Here is an 18656-nt window from a genome sequence, read left to right on the forward strand (position 1 = left end):
TCCCTCCCTTCTTGTTTTCTGTTGACCTAACTCTGGCACTCTGGGAAGATACCGTGGCCCACAGCTCTAGAGAAAAAGAAGGAAAGGAAGGAAGGAAGGCAATGTCACAAATCGTCAACATGTAGGTCTCAGCGTCCTGCCTTTGAAAGGGTTGTTTGACCCTGGGTCTGGAGAGCAGTGGCTGCTGAGCTCCCTGTAGGTGATGGGTTCCCTGAGGCAGGCAATCTTTTATCTCTACAACATCACTAAATCTCTGTGCTTGGCTTCCTTCTCCTTGTTTCCCATTGCCATCTTGAGGCTCATCAAATCCCAGTGATGTCAGAGCAGTTGACTTGCTGAACAGCCTTTACTATTATTCTACACTAGTTGTGTGTTCTGTTTCTCCCCATCTTCCAAGGAAAAGGAGAGTTCAAACTGAAACAGAGGAACATAGGGGAATTTCCCCTAGTTATTTGATTGGCTGATAAAGACGACAGGAAGCTAATCACTGGGACATGGAGGCGGGATCTTCCAGGCAGAATAGAAAGAGAAGGGTCAGACGAGACAAAGGCAGAGAGAGAAGATGGAAGGAGAAGGAGATGAAGATGAACCAGAACCACGTGGCTCGAAAGAGTCACACGTAGCTAGGGATTTCACAGATGGGTGATAGAGCAGTGTAGGGTACATTTGCCCAATCTAGGTGTGAGGCTTGTATTTATATCAGTTGAGTTTTGTGTTCTTTGCACAGGCATTTTGGGGTAGGAGATTTATCCTTATAAATCTGGCTGGTATATTGTAAGTCTTTAATGTTATCATTTCACGGGGCTAAGGGAATCTGAGCTAGCAGTAGCTGGCTTTCTGCAGTCCAGCCACAGGGGTGGATAGCCTGGGAAGTGCTAGCGGTGGCTCCAGGCATTTCAACTGTTTGGTCAGCTTGGCAAGCAGAGATGAGAGAGCTAGCTTGGGAGCAGGGGTTTTTGACTGGAAAGGCTTGGCAGCAGGCTGGCAGAGGGAACCAGGGCAAGACAGCCGCTTGGGACTGGCTATGGGGGGTGGGAGAGACCACTAATGCTGGTGACTAGCCAGATTTAGCATAGTTCATTAAAAAAAAACCCTACGTGTTACAGAGTAACTAGAGCACAACAGAGAGTAAGAAGCTGAGAGATCAGAAGGGTGGGTACCAGAATAGTTGCTTGTATTGAAAACCACAGAAAATGGAAGCTTTTACAACCAGGTCAAAACCTAGTCTCCTATCTACCTAGTGTTGGAGACGAAAAAAGCAGACAAGCTGTTTCACTTCCCCCAGGTACAGCTCGATACTTACTATTCTAAAAAGGGCTGGGGAGATGGTGTAGGGGAAGGGTGTCTGTCGATCATACTGTCAGCATGGGTTCCCCAGAACCATGGTGGCAGGACAGAACTGAATTGCACAAATTGTCCTCAGGCACATTACATAAAAATATAAATAAAAATATATAAATAAATAATATATAAAAATATAAATAAAATAACAATAAATACTCTACAAGAGTGGGGCGAGCACTCAGGGCAGTGAATAACCTTGCTGCGGGACCCCCTTCCCTGGACACATACCTGATAATATAGATGCAACAGCAGCAATGATGAAGGACACGATGACCCCAGGCCCTGCCATCTCCTTGGCCACCAGGCCAGACACCACATACATGCCAGTGCCCACACAGCTGCCGACTCCAAGAGAGATGAGGTCTACAGTGGTGAGCACCTGGGCTAGCTTGGTACCATGCGCCGAGGTGGTCCCAGTTCCCTCCAGCATGGACTCCACCGGTTTGGTGCGCAGGATCCGAGAGTGCATTGCATACCAGGCGGCCCCCCACTGTACCCGCCTCGGGTCCAGTGAGGCCAGAAAGCCACTCATCTTTAACAGTAGGGTTGCAGTGAAGGTTTGCTGATAGAAAGGACTATGGGAGCCTTAGCGGATGATCCTGGAACTCATGGAGCAATTAGTGCTTGTCCTTTTATGAAAGGCCCAGTGGAAGACACAGCAGCCTGGTCTTGGGCACAAACGTCTGCAAGAGAAATACAAGAAAGAAGATAAGAACTGTGGGAACAAACCATAACTTGGAGACACATTTGGCATGCCACCACGAACAGGAAAGAGACTGTCCTTTGTGTTTACAACATGTGTTCTCCCTTCCCAGTCCCTTCCTATATGACCGCCGGAAGCTTGCCCTGTGTCTCACAATCATCTCAGAGCCGGGCTTATTCTAGCACTGAGTGTAAGCTGTCTGCTCTCTCCATGCTCTATTCAGTCTTAGAGTTCAGGGGCAGGTAAAAAGGCCTTCTAAGGAAGAGAGGGTTTTCTTTGGCTTTTGGTTTCAGAGGGGAGAGTCTATCATGGTGGGGAGGTTTGGCATCAGGCAAAGAAAGCATGGCAGCAGGAAACTGGTTGAGTATGCTTTCAGTCACAGACAGGAAGCTGATGGAATCACCTGACAGGAAGCAGGGCAAGGTTATAACATCTCAGAGCCTATTGATGTACTCCCTCCAACAAGGCTCCACCTCCTACAAGTTCCATGGTCCTCCCACATAGCACCACTAGCTGGGAATCAAATGCTCAAATACATGAGCCTCTCTATGAGGGACATTTCTCATTCAATCCACCATACCTATGGAGGACAGGTGGATGAACCTATTTCATTAGGTCTACCAGGAGCTAGGCTCTGCCTCTACAACTCCAGTAGCAAAGTCATCTGCTTGGTGTTAATGTAGGTCAGAGCAGGCATATAAGGAGCTGAGGACAATAACTGGGTCAAAGGAAGCACTCAGCTGCCTCAACTCCTACCTACTTCTTACTTGGCACTGGCAAGATTTGATCTGTGATGCAGGGCTTTCTTTTTCTTTTTCTTTTTCTTTTTCTTTTTCTTTTTCTTTTTCTTTTTCTTTTTCTTTTTCTTTTTCTTTTTCTTTTCTTTTTCTTTTTCTTTTTCTCTTTCTTTCTTTCTTTCTTTTTTTGTGAACACGATATTTTTATTTGTAAAAAACAATAGAATGTAAAATTAGATCTAAGTTTCTTAATGATGAGCATGCCACACATGGGGCTGCTTTGAATTTGGCTTTCAAATAAAACAGAAAATGTTTTGTGTGCTTTGGAGGGTTATATGGTGAAGACTTCTAATGACATTTGGGGCGGGGGTATGGCTAAGAGTGGAAATACAGAGGATGGTGTCACACATCTCTGGAAGAGGTTCCCACACATGTTGCTCGTGGCTTCACCATGCTCACATGCAGCCCCTTTCTAGGAGCTGGCAGTTGAGAATGAGCATATATTCATCGAGTGTTCACTCAATATGTTAGCTGTTTTGGTCATCTTGACACAAATTGGGTCATCTGGGAAGAGGCCACTTTAATTGAGAAAATGCCTCCATTAGAGTAGCTTGTGGCTGGAGAGATGGCTCAGCAGTTAAGAGCACTGAGTGCTCTTCCAGAGGTCCCTAGTTCAATTCCCAGCAACCACATGGTGGCTCACAACCATCTGTAATGGGATCTGATGCCCTCTTCTAGTGTGTCTGAAGACAGCGATAATGTACTCATATCAATAAAATAAATAAATAAATAATATTAAAATAAAAAATTTGTAAATACAATTTATACTTAAAAGATTAGCTTATAGGCAGGTCTGTGGGCATTTTCTTCATTGATGTTTGATACAGAATATTGACGTAGGAGAGCCCCGCCCACTGTGCATTTCTTTAGGCCACTTTCTTGGGAATTCAGAACTTTATAAGATTCTGGAAAGAAACTTTGAAGTCTATGAAACATTGATTCAGAGCACTGCACTGGTGAGCCTGGTCTATTTACACAAAGTTCCTGCTGACGTAACCCACAAGTGTTACTCATTTTGAATCAGGGTGTTGCTAGGTAGTGTGGCTGCTGTTGAGGCTGGCAGTTCCCCTGCAACCCTGTCCTGACCGCAGCTGTGTCATGACACCCAGCCTGCTAACATTATTAATTAATACTACTTAGCACTTAATGTTGTGCTTATCTCTTCCCGAAGGCTTTGCAGGCATCGGCTAATTAGGAGTCAGGTGAAATGTGCTAGCTTAGTTCACAGGACTGGGGTGACATCCCTTCCGGTTTAATTTACTCCTGGAGTCTGGTGTCTGTATTGTGCTCCTTCTCGGTCAGGTCCAAGTTCTGGACACAAGCCAGCATTCCTCAGGAACTTGTGAAGCCAGTTCACCTCAACCAAAGAAGCCATTTCCTGCTGACTGGCAGGAGGGACCAATGCCTGTCTGTGGTTCCTACTAGTGTTATCAAAGCTCATGCTGGCCTCCAGGATTCCCTCAGTCTCACGAGCACACGTTACACATTTCAGAGCCCATGTCAGCATCTGTGGTCTTCTCATCCTGCTCCCTACTCTAACCATCTCCAGCTCATGGGCTCCACCCTGCCCCCAGCTACTCATTTCTCCTTATAACTCCGCTATTTCGGCTGTGTTCCCTTCTCTGTTCACCATTCCTGCTCTTCTTTTTTGTCTTACCTCTTTCGCTCCTCTCCTCCCACCCCCATAGCCATGTCTAGTCTGCTGACCATGCTCGGTTTACAACTTTGTCTCTGTGCTCTGGACCCTTCCAGATGCCTCTTGTTGGACTCTCCATCATACAACAAAAACTTTCCTCTTAATGAGACTTTTGAGTGTTCATGTGGTCAGTTTATACACTACTTCCATATCCTCTTGCAGGGCCAGGGCCTGGGTGCTTGACATAACCTGATGAAAATGCACCGGAACCAGTCTGGTGAAAGACCTGCAGTATGGGGTTGTCTGTAAAGGCAGCATGGGGCCACTGGATGACCTCATTCAGTGAGCACAGTGAGATCGTGGCTTCTCTACCCGTCCACTGCAGCTGCTATGAAAAGTTTAGCAAGGAGGGAAGGCCATTAATAAGAGACCCAGAGGTGGAACAAGTCCCTCTTTGTTTCACAAGCATAGCTGAGGCAGTGACTATCCTGCTGTAACCTAACACCACAGAGCAGCAGTCCGGGGTCAGGTGACTGAGAGGTGACCTCATGCTTTGAGCAGGCCTGAACTTTAACTAGCCAGGATTTCCCTCATTTGCACAACCCTTACTTGCATGGCAGAGATTGCACAGTGGAAATGACATGTGTGGTGGCTGTCACTAAGCTTCCAGAACTGTAGTCCCCCAATTCAGACTGTTTTCCTTCGAATAGTGTGAAGTACACGCCAAGGAATTGCAAACAAGGAAACTTTCCCTAATTACAAAAGAACTCTTCCCAAGCAGACCTCCCACGCCCCCTTTCCCCAGGCTGTAGGGAGTACTAGAATCTGCTCAGCCTGCTTCTGCCTTGAAGTGAATAAACTCTTCACTCTCAACCTTCCTACTGCTGTGACCCTTTAATATAGTTCCTCATGTTGTGGTGACACCCCCCCCCATCATAAAATTATTTTTGCTGCTGCTTCATAAGTGGGATTTTTGCTATGGTTATGAGCAATAATAGAAAGAGCTGTGTTTTCTGATGGCCTTCGACGACCCCTATGAAAGGGTTGACCCTGAAAAGGTCGAGACCCACAGGTTGAGAACCTCTGTTGATGCTGCTCTAGAAAGGGACTTTCTAAGCCATGCCGATGCTGTTACCCTGTTACCTTGGTGGCTGTCCAGTCAGCATACTACATTTCGTTGGAGAATTATCAGTCCTTTTGTTAGTAGTGGGCTGGACAGAAGTGTAAAGGCTATGGTGTATAAAGTGTGTAAAGGACTTTACACAGTGTAGAGTGAGTGGGATACAGCTGCTACAGCGAGATACTGGAAGGCAAAGTACAATTGTCTTGTCAGCCCTGTATCAGACACTGTCAAAAGAACATTAGAGAAACAGACCAGGCTCATCAGGGAGGCAACAGCCTCTATTTGCATGCCATACTCTTGGTTACAAGAAATTGTAACAAAAATGTGGATAATTAACTAGAACAAAGGGTGAAGGTGGCAAGAATTTCTTCCTGGCTTAATTCCCTTCAGGCAATTGCTCTGAGCTCATGCTTTCTTGTTACAAACAGGGGTTTAGGGATATTTCCTTTCTTGGTAGGAGAGAACAAAATGTACAAAAGGAAGTGAGCTTTTAGGTGACTATTGAATATCCATATTCATTAAGCACAGATTATGCTAATCAGAGAGAGTTGTTGTTGTTTTTTTTTTTTTTGAAGCTTCCCTGCTGTGGTCCTTCCAAGATGAGCAATAAAGGCATGTTGTGCTTTCTCTAGCACTTGAATTACTGTTCTCAAAATACTTCACAGCTATAACTAAGGCGTGCCGCGCCTGGGGAGGAGTCATTCTGGTTTTCCTCCTGTGTTTGCCTGTTTGTGGCTCCAAGTCAGATGATGGGAAAAGCAGGTTTGTTTCAGGACAAAAATGATTATGGATCCGAAGCTTACTTGATAAAGAGGTTATAGGTAAGTTTAGTGGCTAAGAGAGAAAGAAAATGTAAACTAACAAAACAGTAAACAGCCAAAACCCAATTCTCCCAAATGGGAGGGTTTATGTAAATCCTTTCATGACAGTCGTTGGGGGCACATCTGGGTAACAGGGAATCACTGGTGACAGAGGCTACCTCTTCAAGTGGCTTGCCTAGTACAGCTATTACAGACAGAAAACTTCCAGCAATTTCCTCAAGCCACATGGTATTACAGTTGGGAGGGAAAGCTGCCTGGTTTGGTAAGCACTGCTTAGTGCCTGCAGGTCTAAAGACCCCTTCTGAGGCCCCTTGCACCTCTGTATCTCCGGGTCTAGGGCTAACCTTCCAGCCTCACAGACTCTCCAAGGGGCGGAGGTTCTGGCTCCTGACAAATGGTGCAACCTAAGGCTTCACATTTCAGCTTTGCCATCCAGCTCTGACATCTCTAGAACAGGACAGTGTTGGTACCTAGTTCGCAGCTGGGGTGAAGAGCAGAAGAAAGGCATGATGCCTTTGGTGATGATGCATATTGTCAACTGTCATCTGCCGTGGCTCCTGGTGCTCCCTTTGTCCCCTCTCAGACCTCACTCCCATGCTGCCCTCCCCAGGGTGCTCTCTGAGAGCCCTTGGCCTGCCTCCCAGGCCTCACTCAGTATGTTTTCTGTAGAAGCTTCCCAGGTTTCTCCTGGTTGTAGACTGCACACCATGCTATTTACTCAAGGGACTCAAGTAGCCTTGTGCAGCCACACCTGCAGAAACCAGCTTTCTCACCCCTTACGTTTGTTTTTTCATCATGGCAAGAGATTAAGGTGGAGAGTGAGGTCACAGGATGGCCACAAAATGGCTGTCACATCTGAAGACTCACCCACTAGTAGGAAAAAACTGACCCCCATAAGTTCTGACTTCCTCACATGTGCTGTGATACATGCACCACACACACACACACACACACACACACACATACACACACTAAATACATGTGATTTAAAATTACCATATGGAAGAAGTCATTGGCAGATAGGAAGACTGGAGAGTCTTCCCCATCAAGATCCACATGCAATAGGTAAAGTCCAGGTAAACAGCGACCTATGAGGGCCCAACCCACAGGACCGGGTGCTATGGGGTGTCTAGCCTATTGGTTCTGTTCCACTTCCTATCTTGGAAGGAAATTCTTTCATAATAATCAATTAGTCTTGTTTTTGGTGTAACTCACACATCTCTGCTCAATCTTTTGTTTCAGTACATAAAACCCCAGAAGCCCCAGTAGGTACCCACCTGGCTCTGATGCCCACTAAAAATGGAGAAACACCTCCATTTGTCTTCCCATGGCCTTGGCTCTTACCACCCAACATGCAAACACTTCTGTGGGTGCTTAGGACATGGCAGATCCCCCTGCATTATCATTCTGACTCTGAAATCATGGTCCCTTCCGACCTTGGTACTTGTGGCACCATGGCTCCGTCAGCCACCCTGGTAGTAGGTTCTATACTGAGAGCTTTGCTTTGGTTGCTTATCTTTCCCTGACACTCCCACCATCTGTGGTTCTTTGATTTTATCCCAGCTGTAGAGAGACTTGCCTCTTGGTTGCTATGACTGCATTGGGTGGCCAGATAAAGGGTTGCTGTATCAGACTCTTATGGTCTGCTTAGCCCCACCAATGATGCCCTAGTACACAGCGGGCTTGAGTTCTACTTTCTTCTATTGTTGACAGTATTTCATTCTGTAGCTGTAAAGATAAGGGATAATCTGTTTCTTGGATATACCTTCAAGTTTTAGAAGGCAAATGACATCTTTTGGACCTTTCCCTAGACTACACATCCTTAATATATTCTGTGACCAAACGTACATCCTCATGTATCATAACTTTTGTTTTACAGAGTCGTATCTCTTTTTTAATTTTATCTCTGCCTTCCTTCTTTCCTCCCCCTCCCTCCCTCCTTCTCTTCCTTCCTTCCTATAATGTATGAGTGCTCTGCTGCATGTACACCTGCATGCCAGAAGAGGGCATTCCCCTCTTCGTCAAATTCCCTTGTAAGTGGTCATGAGTCAATATGTGGGTGCTGGGAATTGAACTCAGGACCTCTAGAAAAGCACCCAGTGTTCTTACTGCTGAGCCATCTCAGCAGCCCCATAAGTTACAACTTTAAGACAGTTATGTTCATATTGGGCACACCAAAGCTTATTATGGTGGATGTTTTCTTTGGTCTACAAGAGAATGGTAAGGAGAATTTTGTTGTTGTTATCTATTTTGTTTTTTTGAGACAGGGTCTCACGATGTAGCCTTTGGCTGGCTTGGAACTCACGTAGACTAGACTGGCCTCAAACCAACAGAGATCTCCCTGACTCCTCTGCTTCCCACGCACTGGTATTGAAGTTGTATGCCGCATTGCTAGACTATAGGAGAGATATTTTTGATTACTCTGGCTGTGTGTGTGTGTGTTTGTGTGTGTGTGTTTGCCTATGGATGCATGCACATGTGCACTCATAAGTATGAATATGAACAAGCCCCTCCTAAATTATGCTATGTTGGTGCCTGACAGGGTCATCTGAATGTACAATTGGCTTCAGTGCTGGGGTTCCTGATTTTCTAACTATCAATATTCCTAATATGCCTTTGCTAGGTGCTTAATTCATCAAACTTACATGAAAAGTTTTTCTGATCATCTACCATATTATTTAACAATGTACACATCATATTGTTCACAGAATCTCAGAAACAACTGACTTTGTTTTGCTTGGAATCCCTTTAAAGGGGATTTGAATGTATAGCAAGAGTTCTTGCTGTGGCAGCTCTGTGGAAGAGCTGGTACCATTTCAGCCTCCTGTTCAGTCCTTTTAGTTTCTTTCTCTGTTTCTAAAAGTTACTGATTGATTAATCAAAGTCTGCAGTGATAACAAACAGCTCCAGATTTGAATAGATTACACACTGCCTCTTGTCTCCTGCTGGGAATCTATTCAGAACTGTGGTTTTGAACAAATCTAGACTCTAAGCCCGCACCCCAAAGTCATGTTATACCAGGAGTCAGACTGAAGGAAACATCTGCACGTGACATGTCCTGTTTCCTGGAAATGAGATATGGCTCTTCTGGCCTCCTCTGGCATTTTCAATGACACTCTAGCTAAAAATGTCATGTGACGAAGCTCTAAGTTGGTGGGTGGGATGGATTCTCTAAGAGAGTCACAGTGCTCTTCTGAAGGAAGATGTGACAGATGTAGCCTTGACTATTCACGGGGCACAGTAATGGATTTTTCTTTGTTTTATTTATTAACTTACTTTTACAATTAGGTCTCATGTAGCACAGGCTGGCTTCAAAGTCATCATATAAACTGAGGATAGCCGACTGTCTTCACTCCCAAGCCCTGGGATTATAGGTGCAGTGTATGCCGCCATGTCTGTATTTTTCTTTCGAATTCCTGCCCCTCTAACCCCCACAAACCACATCCCAGGTGTTAACAGAAACCTGTCTGTAGAGGACCTCCAAGCTCAAAGAGAGCCGGCTGTGCTCACTCCTGAGCATCAACAAGGAATCCCATAAATATGTAAAGACTGACTTCCTTTAATGGCTAGCTTTAACTAAAAGCCTACAGACACTCAGCACAACAAAACAAAACCCAGCTAACCTACCTCTGTTTGCTCGAAGTAACTAATTCTCAAAGGGTGAGGGTGAGGGTGGGGCTGGGGGTTGGGGTACTTCTGGGGACAGGTAATCTTTGTGTCCTGGGACAGTATTTCTACTTATGGGTTTCCCATTCTGCCCTGTTCATCAGTACTCTAGGGTGGACGAGGTTATCTTAATGTTTCAGGAGAAACTCTGGCATCTTTTAGGAGAAGCAAGAAGCTTGGTTAGAGATCTAGCCTTTTGGCAGTGAGGGGCTGCAGTCTCCTTAGACGCCTGACAGTCTGATACCACTCTCTCTCCCCACCCCAGCTCTCCCTCCTGCCCCAGGGTTCAGGCCTCTGCTGGGTCACACATCCCTGCCACAGCCTGAGCCTGACATCACCTTCCCCTCCCAGTGATACCAGCTCCAGGGGCTTAGAGCGCTTACACATCATGTGTTAGTCACTGTGCAGATGGTAGCTCGAATCCAGAAATGAGCAATGTCTCCCATTTCCCTGGAAGACCCTTTTTAGAAAAGACAAACCACACAGGAAGTCACTTGATCTTACATTCTAGTGTAATGAATTTAGGAATTTATATTAGAATAGTGTTGCAGAAGTGTTTAGCGAAGTCCTATTATGTAGTTAAAAATAGTTATGATGCACATCAATTACCATAAGATGTAGAGAACCATAAATTTACACAAAGGGCTCCAGGGCCACAGGCTCTGTTTGTCCTCTGGACCCTCTCATTGGCCTGACAGCTGGAAAGCAGGTTAGGACTGAACCTATCAAAAACTTCCTTGCTGTCTGGCTGGATTGATCAATAAGAGGGAGAGCCAGCAGGAGCTCAGGAGAGTGGGTGAGAAGGTGAGTGTTTGATCCCAGCAGCCCCTGCTGTGTGTGTGGCTGGATCCACTTCTTACACCCGGCTTCTTGCTAGGTGGCTTCACCACATGGCTCCTCTTTGTCCCCCAATTCCCTCTCCTTCTACCTTTTCCTTGCCTCGCCTCGCCCCACCCTCCCCTCCCCTCCCTTTCCCTCCTTCAGACCTCTTCTTCCCTCCCTCCCTCCTCCCTCCCTCCCTCCCTCCCCCTTTTCTTTCTCTTTGTGACAGAATCTCCAGCTATCTGACCACAGCTTCTTTGGCCTTTCAGCATGGACTCAATACCACCGACCCTCCATGTTTGTGTTAGAGAGCTGTTCAGATCACACCTTTACCCCATGTGTCACTTCAATCTCGCTGAGCTCCAGAAGCCAGTTTATATCTACTTGGGCTGCATGCCCATCTCATCACGTCCTCACACCAAGTCAGAAACACCAACTGGACTCCTAAGACACCGAGGAAGAGTGTACTTTACAGAAAGCTATGAGACATCACTGAGAAATGCTATCACAAACCCAACGGAACCCAGTCTGTGAGCTCCCTCTTAACGCTCAGTCGTAGTCCATGATTTAAAACAGTCCAGGGCTGTCGGTTGACAGTTCTGAGTCTTCAGGAGTCTACAGGCAGTCTGTCTCCTTCGCGTTTCCAGCTTGGAGCACTTAGCGGTCACCTGTGCTTCTTGTGGTCCTTCCACTGTCAAAGCCAACAGCACAGCAACTCCTCTCCAATCTTCCTGCACCTCTCTTCTTCTCCTCCCTCCCCTTCTTCCTCACTCAGTGACTGACTCAGGGCACTGAGCACACCTAGGAAATGTCATTCTACTAAACTGGATCTCCAGCTCTCAGAAGTAGCCCAGGCTAGCCTGTACCACCCTGAATCCTCCAGTTTCATTCTCATAGGCACAGTGATGACTGTCAGGGTCCGTCACAGCCAGCTCCGCCCCTTTCTTATAAGGCCCTTGTGTGTATATCACGGCCACTCGATCAGCCCACCTCAAGCTCTCTCTCTGACTTACCAGCTCTGCAAACTCCCCTTATTATATAAAGCAGCAGTTACAAATCCCTTTGATAGGACATGAGCTTCTATGGGGACATGGGAGAGCTTTGTATTCGACATGCAAAAGGACCACTCTTTTCCTGGGCTTCTTTTACTTCCACGAATCTCCTCTCTCCTCCCGCTGCGTAAAACAGAACCAGCTCAGCCTTTCTCTATTTTCTCCAAAACTTTGCCCTTAACTAAACAAAATCCTCTCTAAAAAGTACCCGTCAGGCATGTTGACAAAGCTGTTCCAAGAGTTTGGAGGTGAGGTGACTCACTGAGACTACACAGCAGATAGTGGCAAGTCCCCGGCCTATGCAGACTATTTTATTCCCTCCTGCTCCTTGCTCGGGAAGGTGCATGGCACAGTATTTCCTTTCCCTTTGTGACACTACTCTCGTGTCAGGCCTAAGGAAGTGGGGCATCCATTCACCCAGTTGGCCATGTGCTGACTCCCTTTCTCATTTTATTACCTAGTTCAGTTTCATATTTAGTTAGCTTCCTGCAAATGTGCTTGGTTCTTCAACGTTGTCACGATAGCCTTCTGCTCTTTGATAAGAGAGGAATGATGGAATCTGCCATGATTTTTACCTTCAGACAATGTCACGGGGACTTCGGATATGGCAGCGTGGACCCCTTGAAGTTTGCCTTGGCACACACTGTAAGCAGATTTTGATGTTTTCCTATCTGTCTTAGTTGTAAAGAAGGACCATTCTATGAACATAGGTTTGGGCAAATCTAGTTTTGTTAGAGGCTAGGTTAGTTTATGGCAACATCTCAAATTCCGGATCATTCTGAGTGTCACCAAACACTGTTTCTGGAAGGAAAAGAAGAAAGGGCTACTAGTTCAAAGGTCAAGTGAGCCTGTGCAGGACAGAGGTCACCCTGAAAGTGACATATGCCATAGGCTAGAGGACATTGTCAGCCACCACTCCTCAAATGCTAGCCATGTTGTGTTTTTATTTTGTTTTGTTTTAAACAAGGTCTCTTATTGGACTGAAGCTTGGAACTTGCAAGTAGGCTAGCTGGCTGGACACTAAACGTCTGGGACCCACCTGTCTGCTTTCCCAGTGCTAGGCTTATGTGTCACCACGCCAAGCATTTTTTGTTATTGTCATTGTGTGGGTGCTATGGAATCAAGTTCAGATCCTTTAGCGTTTGTGGAAAGCAGTTTACCAACTGAGCTATCTTCCCAGCTCCCAGTGCTGCTTAAACAAAGCAAAACCCACTTGAAATCCCCAATATTTCCCAGCATGCACTGTTTGCTTTCCTGAGCTCAGCGGGTTTCTGGTTCCTTATAGGAGCCAAAGGAAGGGAGGTGACAGAGCCAACAGTGATGTGGTCTTGATGAGAATTCTTTTCTGAGTCAAGAGGACACAGCTCAGGCAGGGTTCTTGTAAATGTATTTGTTCAAGATATTAGCCAGATGACTTCCCCGTGGATGCTGGGGAAAACCCCTAAGTAGATACATCCCTGTGGCTGCACAGCCTGAGGACTCTAAATACAAGCTCCTTCCCAGCCAACAACTGCAATGTGGATGGCTGACTTTGTGCCTCTGGGTTTGGAGTTCACACTGGAAACAGACTTTTGTTCTTTCTGTTTACTGTAGATACTTTGGATGTTGCAGTTTCTGAGGCTAATCACCTTTCTTTTTTGAGAGTCCTTCTACTACTTTCAAAAAAATCAAATAAGATTTAAAAACCTAGAATTCTAGAGCCAGTGCTTGAATGAAGTCTGATAATTTCAATGAGACAGATCCAGTTTCTGTGTGTGTGTTTTTGTGTGTGTGATCCAACAATGAACAGATAAATGAATCTTAAATTATTTATGCTCCCTGTGAACTTTCAATTCTCAACAAAGCCTGGCTCTTCCCTGCCCAACCCCTCTGCTCCTGTTTTCTACTGGTCTCCATACACACTGTTTACTTTACTGGGCTCAGTGGGTTTCTATAAATATTCATGAAGCACCTGGCATTGTGTGCCCAAGGTGCAAAGATAAAGACATGAGAACACAGTGGCCCTTGTGTGAGGTGACCATCCAGTGTGACCCTAGCAGGTCTCAGGTCTCCCTATGGTGACCATCCAGTGTGATGCTAGCAGGTCTCCCTTTGGGGCTCCAATGCTCTCTCCTGCTTCGTTGTCCTTTTATGTTTTCTTTTCCCACTGTTGAATCCAGCCTCACACTTCTCTGATTTCCTATGGAACTTCCTGCTCAATATACATTCTTTGTCTTGTGTAGATTGTCAAGTACCCAAGGGCTAAGATCTCTTCTTAAGTGTCTCCACTGATTTCATATTGCAAGCACAAAAAAACTAAAGTTCCCATGATGGCCTCCAGGGCACTACATAGTTTGGTGTCTGCTTCCTTTCTGAGTTCCTCTCTTGGTTTAACCACAGAGAACTCCTGTTTCTAACATGTACTGAACCTTCTTTCTTTTTAAAAGATTTTTAAATTAAGATTTATTTATTTTATGTATATTTGTGCTCAATCTCCACATTCACCTGCATGCCAGAAGAGGGCATCAGATCCCATTATTGATGGTTGTGAGCCACCTTGTGGTTGCTGGGAATTAAAGTCAGGACCTTTGGAAGAGCAGTCAGTGCTTTTAACCACTGAGCCATATCTTCAGCCCCCTGAGTCTTATTTCTTGTCTCTGGAATAACTTGCTCTGGGTGTTTGCATGGTTCTCAGTATTTCAACTTCTGCTGACATATTTTATTTTATTTTATTTTATTTTATTTTATTTTATTTTTTGTAGTGATTTAAACTCTACCTAAGCTAAAAGTGGTCTGGTATTCTGTTCTCTATTATCTATCACTCTATTTATCTATGTATTTATGTATGTACATACATATGTACGTACGTATGTATGTATGTATGTATGTATGTATAAATCAACCATCCATCATCTATCAATCATTAACCATCTATCTATTATCATTCTATCTTTCATCTATTATCTATCTATCTATCTATCTATCTATCTATCTATCTATCTATCTATCTACCTATCTATATATTTATCATTTAGTTATCTAATCTATCATCTATCATTTTGTCTTGTATTCATCCATCCATCCACCCATCCATTTATCCATCCTTTCTTCTATCTACCTACTTCTTCATTTTAAGTAAATTATCCTGTTTTGACACTTATTTAAGAGTCTGTTTTTATTATCTGCCTCCTTCCTATAGACTGTGAATTGAAGGCACATCCCTTGTTACATCTCCAGTGACTAGAGCAGGAACTCATGCAAAGGAGGTAAATGGAAAACCTTTGTTTTTCCACGTGACTGTTTTTTCCTATGGTACACAATGGAGTATTGAGCACAACTTTTTCCTCATAAAAGACATACTCCCCTATAGAAGTTTATGACCGTCTCTGTTATTTTGAAACATCTTTTGCAATGTAAGACTGGTGCTTTTTCTAACTACTCTCTGCATCAAGTCAGAGAGCACAGAACAGTAGAAGTCATCTGGTTCAAATCCCAAATCGTACAAGTGAAAAAAAATTCTCTTTTCTTTGGCTTCCACAAATCCTTTTGAGAAATACAATTATCTGGAAACAATTATGCCTAATTATAAATGAATTATCTCTATATGACTTTTATTCCTTTATATTCATTAAGTCAAAAGAAGCCTGAATAAATCTACACAGGATTACAATATAAAAACATTTAATATTAAAATATTATAATTTAGCTAAATTTAGAATTACAGTTTTGAGTAGAAGTCTCACACAGAGCCTTGGAAACTTTGGGCTTTTACCCAAACTTTGTGGTAAGAACCTGATAAATCATTTGATTTATTCAGTGTGTAGGAGAAGGCATTTTACAAACCTGTAGCTTGCTTCATTCTTTTTCATCTGGGAGAAAATAGCAGGAAGCTTTGACAGTTTGGAGATTTAATATATTTTTGAAGAACTAAAACGTACATTGCATTTCAGGGAAGCTATTTATTTCTAGCTCTTAGAGTCTTTGAGAGAAGGGAGATAGAGACAGGAGAACCCCCCAGAAATCCATGGACTAGCTAGTCTGACATATACACTGGTGAGTAACAAGAAACATTCTCAGTAAGGCAGAAAATGAGGAGTAACACCCTAGGTTGTCCTTTGATCTTCACACAAATGTTTTAATCACACGTGAATATACTGCTCTGTGGTGGTTTGAAAGAAAATGGCCCCCATAGATTCATAGGGAGCAGCACTATTAGAAGGCGTGTTCCTGTTGGAGTAGGTGTGGCCTTATTGGATAAAGTATGTCTCACTGGATGTAGGCTTTGAGATCTCAGATGCTCAACCAGGTCTACTGTGACACTTGCATCTTACCGTTGCCCAACTGGATGTAGAATTCTTAGCTACCTCTTTAGTACCATATCTGTCTGCATGCTGCCATGCTTCCTGCCATGATGACAATGGTCTAAACATTTGGGCTGAAAGCCAGTCCCAAGTAAATGTTTTCTTTTCTATGAGTTGCTGTGGTCATGGTGTTTCTTCACAGCAGTAGAAACCCCAACTAGCACCCCCAAATATTATTCTAAGTAACATTTAGTAAAAAAAAATCCCTCAAGATATATGATATGGAAACAACTACAACCAAGGGCATGGGACTTGGCCATAAAGTATGAGCCAGCTCCACTCCTTTCTTCAAAAGGCGCCGCAGTGTTAAAAGTGGGGAGCTATGGTGGTGGGATCAGGAGGGATTCATATACTCGTGTCTTCTGTGGTTGGTATAAATTCCTATAAAATGAAAAAGAGTGTAACCTCTAGTTTAGCGTGGTTTCTGGCTTTAAGATGATACAAAGTTGACACTCATGACCCTGAATTTTGACATTCTCCTGGGTTTATCACATTCAGTGATAAACACATGATCAATTGCACATAAATAGCCTGGTACTCTGGTATTCTGTCTTGCAAAGTTACACTATTTAGTTCAGTAGGTTTGATGTGTTTAGTGAGTTTTTGACCATTTCCAGCTTATGAAAGGCCCACTGAGATGCATCTCTACAGTAAGCAGAGAGACATCTGTATTTCATTTAAAACCAAATCACAGATGGCTCCAAGAGCAACACACATGTTCCTGCTCCTGGCTGTGACCCCAGAGGATATTTGAATTTCCTGATTATGGAGTAATGCTTGCATGCATCTCCATCTTGGCAGGCTGGCTTAGGGTCTGGGCTCTCCATTGCTGTATGAAGTCCAGGTCCACAGTGCCACCGGGAGGAGAGAATTTACCCCAGCCCCTTGGCTTTAGTGTCTTAAAGCTTGATTTTCTTTCTCTTCATGTTGATGTCTCCAAAGATAACTAATTTGTGTAAATTCATTGAGCAGTCTAAGAATTCTAGCTCTCCTCCATAGGATATAGGACAAATAAGTGACCATGCCCTCCAGACACCACAGCCTTCAGGCATTGCCACACTTTCAGTTCTGGTCTCCACACCTTCACCCCCATGGCTCCCCACTCTCTGCCACGACTTCCCTTTTTTGAAGGCATCAGTTGCTTCTATTTGGTTCTCATCTCTCTCATCTCAACTCTCTTCTCTGACTCTCTCATTTACTTCCTAAGATTCAGATTTCATTTCAGAGATGTGAAGGCCATGGTTGTGTGTGCAAGTCCCTGTGCAAGGTGATTGTGACCTCATGTCATTTTTTAAAACCAAATGTAGGAAGAATCCCTTCTCCAGAAGTGCCTCACTGTTGGCTTGCTTCCAGTTCTCACTATGGTGTCTGCAGTATATGGAATCATGTGAGTATGCAGAGGGTGTCTTAGTCAGGGTTTCTATTTCTGCACAAAACATCATGATCAAGAAGCAAGTTGGGGAGGAAAGGATTTATTCAGCTTACACTTCCATGTTGCTGTTCATCACCGAAGGATGTCAGGACTGGAACTCAAGCAGGTCAGGAAGCAGGAGCTGATGCAGAGGCCATGGAGGGATATTACTTACTGGCTTGCATCCTCTGGCTTGCTCAGCTTGCTTTTTATAGAACCCAAGACTACCAGCCCAGTGATGGCACCACCCACAGTGGGCTCTACCCTCCTTGATCACTAATTGAGAAAATGCCTTACAGCTGGATCTTATGGAGGCATTTCGTCAAGGGAGGCTCCTTTCTCTGTGATAACTCCAGCTTGTGTCAAGTTGTCACACAAAACCAGCCAGTTCAGAGGGTATACCTGCATCTAATTATTTTCCATGATGCTTGGAATAGCTTTGCTAAAACCACAACCTAAAGCCCCAACCCATCCTCCTGACTATGCAAAGAGTGAAGCTGAGGCTGCAGGTGGAAGTGTCCTTGCCAAACCAAACAACCAGGTTCCTGCTCTATTGTGCTTCTTCTATACAACAAGACTATGCAGACTCCTGTGGACAGCCAGCTCACATGAGCTCACATTACTGTGCACTGCAATCAAAGGCACACATGAGCTCCTGACCCTCTTTTTGCCAGAAGCAGTTTTTCTAGGTCCAAAGGAGTGGGAAGGGGGACATGGGAAACTGTATCTTGTATTTTGAGAACTAAAACATTCCAACAAAGAAGCCTCCTCATTTGGAGCCTGGTCTTGGAAAGGCTTAATGCATTTTGCTGGCACACACAAGACCTGTGAATTCAGTTCTTCCTGCCTGGGGTTTAGGTCCAGGTCTCTTCCATTCATTTAGTTTGAAATCTCCAAACCGAAACAGGTCAGAAAGCTTTTTTTTTTTTTTTTTTTTTTTT

General features: G+C 44.4%; 1 protein-coding gene across 2 annotated transcripts in view; it reads right to left on the reverse strand.

Annotated features, from left to right (window-relative positions):
- Slc7a14 (solute carrier family 7 member 14) overlaps nt 1-18656 on the reverse strand; it is a 102528-nt gene that overhangs the window by 50344 nt on the left and 33528 nt on the right. For both annotated transcript variants that reach the window (XM_029474776.1, XM_021158661.2), the window contains exon 2: nt 1573-2027. In XM_029474776.1, coding sequence (XP_029330636.1) covers nt 1573-1876 — 304 coding nt within the window. In that variant the 5' untranslated portion in view covers nt 1877-2027. The remainder of the gene's footprint in view (nt 1-1572; nt 2028-18656) is intronic.

Source organism: Mus caroli, chromosome 3 (assembly GCF_900094665.2).
Source record: "Mus caroli chromosome 3, CAROLI_EIJ_v1.1, whole genome shotgun sequence".
In the NCBI taxonomy this organism is placed as follows: domain Eukaryota; kingdom Metazoa; phylum Chordata; class Mammalia; order Rodentia; family Muridae; genus Mus; species Mus caroli.